Source organism: Larus michahellis, chromosome 7 (genome assembly GCF_964199755.1).
Source record: "Larus michahellis chromosome 7, bLarMic1.1, whole genome shotgun sequence".
Lineage (NCBI taxonomy): Eukaryota > Metazoa > Chordata > Aves > Charadriiformes > Laridae > Larus > Larus michahellis.
Genome location: NC_133902.1, coordinates 43,074,102 through 43,084,939, shown reverse-complemented (window position 1 = coordinate 43,084,939; position 10,838 = coordinate 43,074,102). Strand labels below are relative to the sequence as shown.

The following is a 10,838-nucleotide window of genomic DNA, read 5'->3' as shown; positions in this document are numbered from 1 at the left end:
GATTTATTTGCAGGCGAGAGGAAGAAGGGGGAATGTACCAGCTTGGGGATGTGAGCTGGGGGGAGTGCGTGGCCTTTCCTGGCTGGGAGCTGGCTGCATCCCTACGGCACTCCATCTCTCCTGGAGCAGGTAAGGGGGTTTGGGGTGGAGGTACTGCTCCATCTTTGCAGGAAGGCAGCGAGCGCTCTCCCCCCGTTGGGCTCCATTCGGAGCCCAACGGGGGGAGAGCGCTCGCTGCCTTCCTGCAGCGTGTATGCAAGCACTGCCACCCTCCTCTGGGGCTGTCAGAACATCAGCCACCTGAAGTTTGGTCCCTGCAGCCCTTGCATCCAAGGGTGTCCCAGTTTGGATCCCCATGGTGGTTTTGCCCCAGGATGCTCAAGCTATGCCCTGTTCTTTAGGTCCTGCATCCCTCCCAGCTGGAGAGTCCATGGACCACTGTGTGCTGGGAGGGGGACAGGGACACGCTGGCAACCTTCTGATGGGCACAAACGGGTCTGGAGAGGGACGGATTGTGCCGGAGGGTGGGAATAGAGGCTCGGCCCCAAGCGGGGGACACTCCAGGGTGCTCCCACCCCCTGCCAGCCCCGCCACCGCCTTCCCCCCTCCCTCCGTCCCCGTCCCTCGGGAACGGCGTGACCTTAATCCGAGGCGACCTTGAGAGGAGGCGGCTGCGGGCAGTGCGAGGGCCGGGGGCGTCCCGCCGGGGCGGGGGGCCGGGGGCGGGCTCGCCGCCCTGCTGCTGCCGAGGGGCGGGCAGCCCGGGCAGCCCCGGCCCCGAGCGACCGCAGGCGGTGGAGCACCGGCGGAGCAGAGCGGCACGGAGCGGCACCGGAGAGCGGGTACGGGGCTCCTCCGGGGGGGAACCGAGCGTCCTGCGGGGCGGGCTGGGACCCCCCGCACCGTCCCAGAGGCGGCTGCACGGGTAGGGTGCGGGGAGAGGTGCCGGCGGGCTTGTTTATTCCGCCTTAAGGTGTCACTTGCCCCCCACCCCGAGTCCCGCACCCCCCCGGGTTGTGCTGCCCTATCCCGGACCACCTCCTCTGACCGCCCGGCTGGTCCCCCCGCGTGGGTCAGGGTCCGTCCTCGGACGCTGTGGCGTGTCCTGGGGCAGCTGGAAAGGCTGCGTCGGGCAGTGGGGCTGAGCAGAGCCCGGGGACACGGGCAGTCTGCGGGCACACCGGGACAGCAGGAGGCTCGGGGGTGTTCGGTGGGGGGGTGGGGAGTGGCACCCCTCCCTGCTTTGGCACGGACACCCCCACGGTGGCATTTAGTTCTGCCGGGGGGGACTCTGTGCTGGAGCGGCTGGGGAGCGCTCACACCCGCTGGCCCTCCAACTTTGCTTGGGGACTGTCACCTCCAGGAGAGAAGCTGTGGTGGCTCAGCGTGTGCTGGGGGCAGCTGGGGCTGTCCCTGGCAGGAGACAGCTGCCCTGCGGGAAGCCCTTGGGTTGGGTTTCTCCAGCCCCTGGCTCCCGTCCCGCTCTCCTCGACAGTGTAACTCAGACTGGGACGAGGGGGGGATGCGTGGGGTTGGGCTGCGCCGGGCTCAGGGCATCACTGAGGTGAGCGGGACAGCCATGTCCTTGCAGCCGCATTCCCGGGATCTTCCCTGCGCTGGAAGGGATCGTCTCTTCTTTGCTGCGTGCACGGGGAAGACACGGCTCCTGCGGCCAGGGCAAGGCTGGGCACGCTTGGGCCATGCTGGGAGCCTGGAAGGGCTGGCACTGGGGGAGATCAGTTTAGCTCCAAAATCTCAGCGTGGTTATGGGCCTGGGGGCTGCAAGCAGCTCCCTTGCACGTTGCCTCCTTGCACACATGTGTGGCAGGGCACAGAGAGGACAGCCCCGATGGTGGCACCAAGCCCATCCCTGTCCCAGGCCAGCGTCTCTTGCTGCTCCTCCAGCCCTGGTGCCTCTCCCTTCACCCCAGCTTCCCAAAACCATCCCCATCTCCAGCCCCTCGCCTGCTGCAGTACAGGGGCCACGGGGCAGGTGGGGACACGCTGCAAAGAGGCCATGCCGGGCTGGGTGCTGCCAGCAGGTAGGAGGGTGCAGGCAGGTGTGTGATGGGGTTGTCCCCCGGCTAGTTCTCTGCAGGCCATGGGGTACAGGGGGGCTGAGAGCATGCTGTGTGGGGGGACACAGGGCACTCTGGGGGCTGTGCAAACCAGCAGGCATCAGGGCACCCACTCTGCAGGGCCCGAGAGGAGCGTGGTGCCACCTCCCCATTTGTGGGTGCGGGAGCCCTGAGCTCTGGGACGGCGTGTCGGTGTCGTCCCCGCCCCCCCCAGCACATCGGATGCGGGATGGTGCAGGCACTGCACCAAATCCTTGTGGTCTGAGCCCTGCAAGAAGGGCCGGTGCTGGGAACACGCAGCCTTGGCGCTGTGCGCTGCTGGGAGGCAGCTGGGACGGCATCCCAGCCGCCCCGTGACTCCAGCAACACGCGAGGTCCCCCAGAGCGTGGACAGGCAGCCCCCACCGCCCCAGCCAGTGCTGTGCTGGGGATCTGTCCTGCCTGTCCCCACACCGAGCAGGGGACGGCCACTCTTCGGCCCCTGAGCCTGCGAGGGTCTGGCAGCCGCGCTTGGCAGCTGCCTGCACGCTGACGGCACTGGCTATTCCCAGCCCCACGCCGCCGGTATCTGTGCTGAGTCAGGGGCCTGGGGCAGGGCTGCCACCCCTGTGCCCCGGCACAGAGCCCTTCGCCCCCAGGGACCCCCGAGTCCCCTCCTGCACCCAAATCCCAGCTCACTGGCTGCGGCGGCATCCGCTCCTCGAGGGCTCAGCTCCAACAGTCGGGTGACAGGCGCATCCAGCGATTTGTCAGTCTAATTAAAGCCTTAAGAGCCTAATCAAAGCCTTATTGTCAGTCCGGTTGTATTTATAGTCCCACTTGTCTCAGCACGCTCCCAAAACGGCTCCCAGTGCGGTCGCGGCCCCAGGGCGCTGATGTTCCCCGGGGAGAAGGGGCTGGGGGAGCTGAGGATCCTGCTCTGTGCCCCCTTCCTTCCTCTTACAGCAAGTAAGGCTCTCTCTTCCTTCCAAGTTTGCTGGTTGGGGGCCATTTCCTGGGCGGTGGGGGCTTGTTCTTGGCTCTCCCGGGCACCCCCAGGGCAGTTTTTCCCAGCTCCCGGGGCCGCTTCTCCCCTGGGGAGCAGTGACCGGCGGGAGCACCAGGGCTCTGGTACCTGCCGGGCTGCCAGCGGCCGCGCTCGCAAGTTTTTCTGTTTTCCTCTGACACCTTTTTGAGCTCTGGCTTCCTGGTAACGCAAATTAATATTTCATGAGCGCGGCAGGGTGAACTCGACACTTCAGGAGAGCAGTGACCCAGCAGGAGACAGGCGCAGGTGCGCTCGCACACGGGCAGGGCCACACGGACCTCGCACACGCGTGGGCACGGCTGGAGCCCACCCGGGCACGGGGAGGGTTGCTCCGGCCCCGCTCCCCCCAGCTGCCCTCTCTCTTCCCTCCTCAGCGGTCGCCAGCGTGGAGGAGGCAGAGCCATGGCATCGCTGCTGTGCAACGCCCGTGAGTGCCCCGGCGGAAGGGAGGCGCAGGGCAGGGCATCGGGACATCCGGATTTACACCGGGGCAAATGTGGGGGCAGAGCTCACCTTCCCACTCTCCGAAGCATCTCCACCCCGCCACAGCCATTGGGATGCGCCCAGGGTGGGTGGGAAGGGTCGATGGGGAATTATCTTCTGCCCCTCGTGCTGCAAAGGGAGTTTGTTTTGGGTCCGTCCCTCCTCCATCCCAAATCGAGGGACCACGTGGGCTCCCAGGGGTAGGAGGGAGCAAGGTGGCAGGGTGCAGTGCCCAGATACCCCCACCCTCAGTGATGCAGCCCACACTGCCCCCAGGCATCCAGCTCACAGACACGCTGGAGCAGATGCAGCGAGGGACGCTGATGCGCAAAGTCAAGTCCAAAAGCTGGAAGAAGCAGCGTTTCTTCAAGCTGCAGGATGACTGCATGACCATCTGGTACCAGTCCAAGAGGACGGGCAAAATTGAATCTGCCTGTGAGTACCAGCTGTTGTGTGTTGTCCGTGGGGCCATCGGTAGGGTTAAGAGTGAACGGGAGTGTGAATGTATGGAGATTCTTGGAGCCATGCCTGCAAATGGTGCTGGGGCATTCAAGAGAGGCTCTGTGTGCATGTATGGGCTCTTCTCGCCCACACCTCTCCGTGAAGTATCCTGTCCCCAGCAGGACCTCTGGTGCACAAGGGCTGAGTAGAAATTGCAGCTGACACAAGTGGAAGCACTGACATGCCTGTGTAGGAGCAGGCAGACAAACAGAGGTGCAGATGGATGAGTAGCTCAATGGGATGGATGGATGGATGGATGGATGGATGGATGGATGGATGGATGGATGGATGAGTGGAAGAAGAGATGGCTGGAAGGACAGATGTCTGTGGGCAGTGTCCCCTGCCCTGCAGTCCTTGTCCCCCATAGACAGGCCTCCCCTCCTTCTGCCCCAGTCTCCATCAGCGATGTGGAGACGGTGCGGGAAGGGCACCAGTCGGAGGTGCTGCAGAGCCTGGCTGAGGAGTTCCCCCCTGAGCGATGCTTCACCATCGTCTTCTACGGCCGCCGGGGCAACCTGGACCTCATTGCTGGCTCGGCAGAGGAAGCACAGTGCTGGGTCCAGGGCCTGCGCCAGCTCATCGAGGTGGCCACCAGCATGGACCAAAGGGAGAAGATAGACCAATATCCTTCCTGCGGGCATCACTCTGCCCTCCACACCCAGTCCTTCCCCCATCTTCTGCCTTGCCATGTGCTTAGGTCTTCTGGGTCTCATCACCTGCATCAGGGCAGGGAGAGCCCACAGAAAAAGGAAAAGAGGCCCTCTGATGCTCCCCAGCTCCATGTCTCTTAGCCAAGGTCCTTTCCCTTAACATCTGCCCTGGTTTCTTGCACGTGGATTCGTGACTGGTTTCAGAAAGCCGACAAGAATAAGGATGGGCGCATGAACTTCAAGGAGGTGCAGCGTCTCCTCAAGATGATGAATGTGGACATGAACGAGGATCATGCCCTGCGGCTCTTCCAGGTAAGCACCGCACCTGAGGGCCTGGAGGGGCTGGGGAGGGGCTGAAGGGGCTGGAACAAGCTGCACAACACCCCCCTGCAGAAGGATCTGTTCACTTTCTCCTATCTCTCAGTCCGTCCGTCCGTCCATCCACCCACCCATCCATCCATTTATTTGTTGACCCAACCCAACCAGCCAAGGCAGCTGTTCCTTGCTCCCATTCATTTGTCCACGCAGCTGCTTATCTGTCCATCCAGCTAACCAGCCATCTGTTTATTTATCCATCAACCCAACCATTGGTCTAGCTGTCCATCCATCCATCCATCCATCCATGTAACCATCCATCCATCCATCAATCTGTTCCTCTACCTGTTTGTCCATCTCTCATGGATCCATCCATCTATCAGTCCACCCAACCAACCCTTCGTCTGCCAGTCCATCCAAGCATTGATTGATGCCTACCACTGCGGTTGGTGTGGACTCTCTGTGCCCTCCATTGGGGGTGGGACCCCCCCCGGGGGTGGGACACCCCCCCTCCCCCCTCCAGCCCCATGGGGAGGCCAGGACTCCGCATTTTGCCCCGGCTGGGCGCTGAGTGAGCTCTCTTGCAGGCTGCCGACAAGTCGGAGTCGGGGACGCTGGAAGGGGAGGAGTTTGTGCTCTTCTACAAGGCCCTCACACAGCGTGAGGAGGTGCTTAGCCTCTTCCAGGACTTCTCCGAGGATGGGAAGAAGCTGACGCTGCTGGAGCTGGTGGATTTCCTGCGGCAGGAGCAGCTGGAGGATGAGGGCACAGAGGAGCTGGCCATGGAGCTCATCGACAAGTACGAACCATCGGAGACAGGTGAGAGCCAGCCCAGACATCGGCTATGCTCTACATATGGGGACAGAGGGGGCTGAGACCCACAGCCCCATTGCAGGGGCACCCCCAGCCCCATCCTGCTGTGGGTGGGCACAGGGGGAAGGCTCACCATGGTGTGATCTGTGTGCAGTTTCCCTCTTTTTGGTCTATTCCTGGACCATTTTAGTGTAGGAGGTTGACCAGCCATGGGGTGTGAGCTCCAGCTTAGGGGTCCACTGCCCACCTTCCCACGACTGCTGCTCCGGGGCATCTCTCCCTGTGCCCCAGCCTCTGGCAGCAGCTGTGCCCACCAGGTTGGGAATGCCAGGAGCCACCAGCAGCCCCATTTGTCGTGGTCCCATCTCCTGCGGGTCCTTGGCTGTTGCTGAGCCTCCCCCTCCGCCTGCAGCCCGGGCTCGCCATGCTCTGAGTGCCGACGGGTTCCTCATGTACCTCTGCTCCCCGGAGGGCTCCATCTTCAACCCCCGGCACCGGGCGCTGTGGCAGGACATGAGCCAGCCGCTCTGCCACTACTTCATCTCCTCCTCCCACAATACCTACCTGATAGAGGACCAGATCCGGGGCCAGAGCAGCATCGAGGGCTACATCAGGTAAAGGGGCTGCTCCCTCCTGGCTGCCCCCCAGCACCTTTCTGCCCCAACGCCGTGCCCCAGGCATCCCCATGGGGCAAACCCAGAAGCTCCTTTGCCTCCTCCATGGTCCAGCACCCCTATGGCCATGCCATGTGGTGCTTAGCAAGGGAGATGCTGAGCCCAGCTCTACCTGCCCTGCATGCAGCAGCATGCCCACCCTTGGTGGTTGTCCCCTGGTCCCTGCAGGGGTGACACCCACAGGCAGAGGGGAGGGCAGGGGGCTTGTGCCCTGGCCGGGTGCGGGGTCCCAGGGGTGACCACCCACCCCTAGGGCTCTGAAACGGGGCTGCCGGTGCCTGGAGGTGGATTGCTGGGACGGGCCGAACGGGGAGCCCATGGTGTACCACGGCCACACCTTCACCTCCAAGATCCCTTTCCGGGAGGTGGTGAGCACCCTGGGGAAATACGCCTTCAAGGTAGGGCACCCTTCCCCCGGTGCTGGGTGTCGTGGGTGGGCCTTGGTAGGTGGTGGTGGGGATGAGGCTGCGATTTGGGGCAGGGATGGGTCTCGGGAGGGGGAACGGTGCTGGGGCTCACACGCCTGGTGCTGCAGCAGGTCTGGCCCCACTGTGGGCGAGGAGGGTGGCTGTGTCCTTTCCCAGGGAGCAGCGCTGGGGGGGTCTGACTCATAGCCCTGCTATGTGCCAGGACAGGGGATGGTCTGCTGGGGGTGCAGGGGTGACATGGGGCCTGGGGGACGCAGGGGTGTGCAGGGGTGAGATGGAATATGGGGGAATGCTGAAGGGGTGTGAAAGCCTCAGGGGGATACAAGGGTGCACAATGGGTTCCTTCCTGGCACTGACCATGCCTGGGAAAAGCCCTTGTGAGAGCTCTCCAGCCCCACCAAGGCTGATCTCCAGCTGGGCACATTGCTCCCCAGACCTCAGACTACCCGGTGATCCTGTCCCTGGAGAACCACTGCAGCATGGAGCAGCAGGAGGTCCTGGCCCAGCAGCTCAAGACCATCCTGGGGGAACAGCTCCTCACCACCACCACCGATGGGCGTGTCCCCACCCAGCTCCCATCCCCAGAGGTAGGGACAGAGCATAGCCATGCTGGACATCACTGTCCTGCCTGGGAGTGGGGTGAGGAGGTGGCTCTGCTGTCTAGAGGAAAGGCCATCCCTGTCCCAGCATCGTCCTTCTCCACTGGAGCACTTGGGGACCCTTCGGACACTGTGTTCTCATGTTCACAGAGGTCCCAAAGCTGTCCCCAAGGTTGTCTCCCCATGCCCTGCAGAGCCGGACAGCAGGGCAGAGCCCTCCTAACCCCATTCCCTCCTGGGTGCTGAAGGCAGATGGTGGTGCTGGTCCCAGAGGTGCTGGGGACCGGTGGACAGCAAGTCCCATGGAGGAGATGGGCAACCCCAAGGTGTCTAACTCTCCATCCTCAACCCCATAGGAGCTGAAGCACAAAATCCTGCTGAAGGGGAAGAAGATCGGTCGGCTGGAGGACACGCTGGATGGGCCAGGGGACGAGGCACCCGATGTGTCTGATGACGACAACGGGGCAGAGGTGGAGGAGGAGAGGAGGAGGGCAAAGGTGGGTGGCCCCGGCTGGGGACCAGCAGAGACTGCAGGGATATCACTAGGCAGGAGGAACAGCCCTTTCTGCCCCTGGCCATGCCAGGCCCCTCTTTGCACAGCGTGCCTGTGGTGACACCGTGTTGGGGGTCCCCTGCCTGCTTTGTTCCCAGCAGGAAGGCTGCTTGTGATGGGGATGCTGCCACCCCCAGCACCCCATGGCTGTTCTCAGCTGCCCTGGGCTGTAGACCCCCATTCTGGGTGAGTGCTGGGGGACGGCGCACCCATCAGGGGGGACCTAACATAGCCCTGCCTTACAGAAGGACAAGGAGAGCCTGGCACAGGCGTTGTCCGACTGCGTAATCTACTGCAAGAGCGTGTCCTTCCGGGGCTTCCAGGAGGCCCTCAGCCATTCCCGGCCCTCTGAGATCTCCTCCCTCTCAGAGGCCAAGGCCAGGAAGCTCATCCGGGATGCGGGTGAGGAGGAGGGGATAGCGGAATGCAGGGAGCGGACCAGGGTGGAGGGGGCAGGCAGCTTCCTCAGGTGTAGGGCTAGAGCCTCCAGATACTGGGGTTCCCTCCTTGTCCGGGAGAAAGAGGGTCCAGCGGGGCCATACCCTGGGGTTTGGCTCTGGTGGGTGACGGGGGGCTTATAAGCAAGGCAGGATGCCTGGGTTACTGAGAGGGGAGACGGATGAGAGTTGGTGGGTGGATGGGTGGGTAGATGGGAGGGAGGGAGGGAGGGAGGGAGGGAAGGAGGATGGATGGATGGATGGATGGATGGATGGATGGATGGATGGATGGCACGGATAGCACATGTTGTGGGTGGCTGCGCAGGCCAGGGCATGACCCCACAAGTGGCCCTCATGCTCCATCTCTAGGGAATGAGTTTGTCCGCCACAACACCTGGCAGCTGACACGCATCTACCCCAGTGGGATGCGGACTGACTCCTCCAACTACAGTCCCCAGGAGATGTGGAACGTGGGGTGCCAGATTGGTATGGCTGGGGGGTGCCAGGGCTGCGGGCTGGGGAGATGCGCCGGGTCCTGTGACAAATAGCACCATCAGCACCCATGTTGGTGGCAGCTGCAACCCTGGCTGGAGCCAGGTCTGGCTCTTGACCTGCGTCGGGGAGCCCAGGTCCCTCTGTGTGGCCCCATGTCTCTCTGGCCACAGGGGCAGGCTGGTTCTCACCTCTAAGCAGAGCATGGTCTCCAAGCTGCCCTGAACCCTTTCCCTATCACCTTCCCCCAGTGGCCCTGAACTTCCAGACGGCTGGTACAGAGATGGACCTGTGTGACGGGCTCTTCAGCCAGAACGGCCGCTGTGGCTACGTGCTCAAACCCCACTTCATGAGGGACGAGGAGACTCTCTTCAACCCCAGTGACCCCAGCAGCCGGGAGGGCCCTGGCCCCATCACCCTGACGATCCAGGTATGGGGTTGAGGAGAGACCCCGGGGAGCCATGACAGTGTCCTGGGGCTCTGTTGGTCCCAGACGGGTGGTGACACTGCTGGGCAGCACACCAGAGCCGAGCAGCCTCCCTAGCAGATCAGTTCAGCTTCTCCCTGGCTTATGGGGCCACTGCCCCTTCCTGCAGGTGATCAGCGGGCAGCAGCTGCCCAAAGTGGCCAACAGCAAGGATGGAGCCATCATTGACCCGCTGGTACGCGTGGAGATCCACGGGGTCCCCGCGGACCAGGCACGCCAGGAGACCAAGTACATTGAGAACAACGGTGAGGCCCACGGTGGTACCAGGGATCCTGCTGTGCCCAAGCGGTCCTGTCCCTGCTCTCCCTCTCCCTCCCAGCAGCTGCTCTCCCTTCCCAGGGTTTAACCCCCGCTGGGACGAGACACTGCAGTTCCAGCTCCACGTGCCCGAGCTGGCCCTCATCCGCTTCGTGGTGGAGGATTATGACAAGACGTCCAGGAACGACTTTGTGGGCCAGTTTACTGTAGCCTTTGCCAACATCAAAGCCGGTGAGCGGCTGCTGCCCGGTGGTGGTGGTGGCCCAGGACAGCCCCACAGGGGTGTCTGGGCTCAGCTGGGTGTTAGAGAGCTGGATGGGGGACAGCCATCAGCCAGAGCCTCGCTGTCCCCACTGCAGGCTACCGCCACATCCATCTCCTCTCCAAGGATGGCACCAGCATCCCACCCTCTTCTCTCTTTGTCCACATCCGCATCACCGAGCCGCCCGGTCCCGAGCAGGACTGAGTCTGTGGGGTGAGCAGGACCCCGGATGGAAGCCATAGAACCGGCCCCAAGCAGCTGGGGACGCAGACCCAACCGCATCACCTTCTTGTTGAGCTGTTTGTGTCATCCCTGTGCCATTGTTGGTGCTGTGCTCCTGTTTGCAGTGGCCTCCAGGTGCCTCCCCTGCCCAGGTTTTGGACGCTGCCTCCCATGCATAAGTGCAGGGTCTGCACTGGTGCAGCCCCCTGCGTCCCCCATGTGCAACCCACCCTGACCCATGGGCACGGCTTGGAGGAGGAGAGATGGTGCACGGCCTCCTAGCTCTGCCACAGGGGCTGGTCCCCCCCAGCCAGGGAGCAAAACTGGAGGCCAGCAAACCCCAGGGCTGGGAAGAGCTGGGAGAGGAGTCAGTCCTTGCTGCCCCCCGACCCTGCAGAATCCCCTATCCCAGGCCCTGGACCCTGCAGTCCCCAGGGCTGCTCCTGGCCCATGCCCATTATTAACCCTTGCCCTGTCCTTTCTCTGTAAGCAACTTAATAAATTGTTCGGTGACAGGCAGGCTCCGGTCTGGGTGCAGTGGCGCTGGGGATGGAGATGG

General features: G+C 63.2%; 1 protein-coding gene across 5 annotated transcripts; it reads left to right on the top strand.

The window, feature by feature from the left end:
* Positions 1-15: 15 nt before the first annotated feature.
* Positions 16-10,794, top strand: PLCD4 (phospholipase C delta 4). 5 transcript variants are annotated; one of them, XM_074593886.1, is made up of 17 exons: positions 655-842; positions 3,301-3,351; positions 3,480-3,673; positions 3,865-4,023; positions 4,483-4,711; positions 4,922-5,051; positions 5,642-5,873; positions 6,280-6,481; positions 6,795-6,939; positions 7,404-7,556; positions 7,925-8,065; positions 8,367-8,523; positions 8,928-9,044; positions 9,302-9,480; positions 9,647-9,782; positions 9,877-10,026; positions 10,155-10,794. In XM_074593886.1, exons 3-17 carry the CDS (start codon positions 3,508-3,510, stop codon positions 10,259-10,261), a joined length of 2,403 nt encoding a protein of 800 aa, XP_074449987.1. In that variant the 5' UTR covers positions 655-842; positions 3,301-3,351; positions 3,480-3,507; the 3' UTR covers positions 10,262-10,794. The 5 variants fall into 5 exon arrangements, with proteins under 5 accessions (XP_074449986.1, XP_074449987.1, XP_074449984.1 ...); XM_074593884.1 differs by having other exon boundaries at positions 730-842; positions 3,480-3,532; XM_074593885.1 differs by lacking the exons at positions 655-842; positions 3,301-3,351 and adding an exon at positions 16-129 and having other exon boundaries at positions 3,480-3,532.
* The last annotated feature ends 44 nt before the right edge of the window (positions 10,795-10,838 follow it).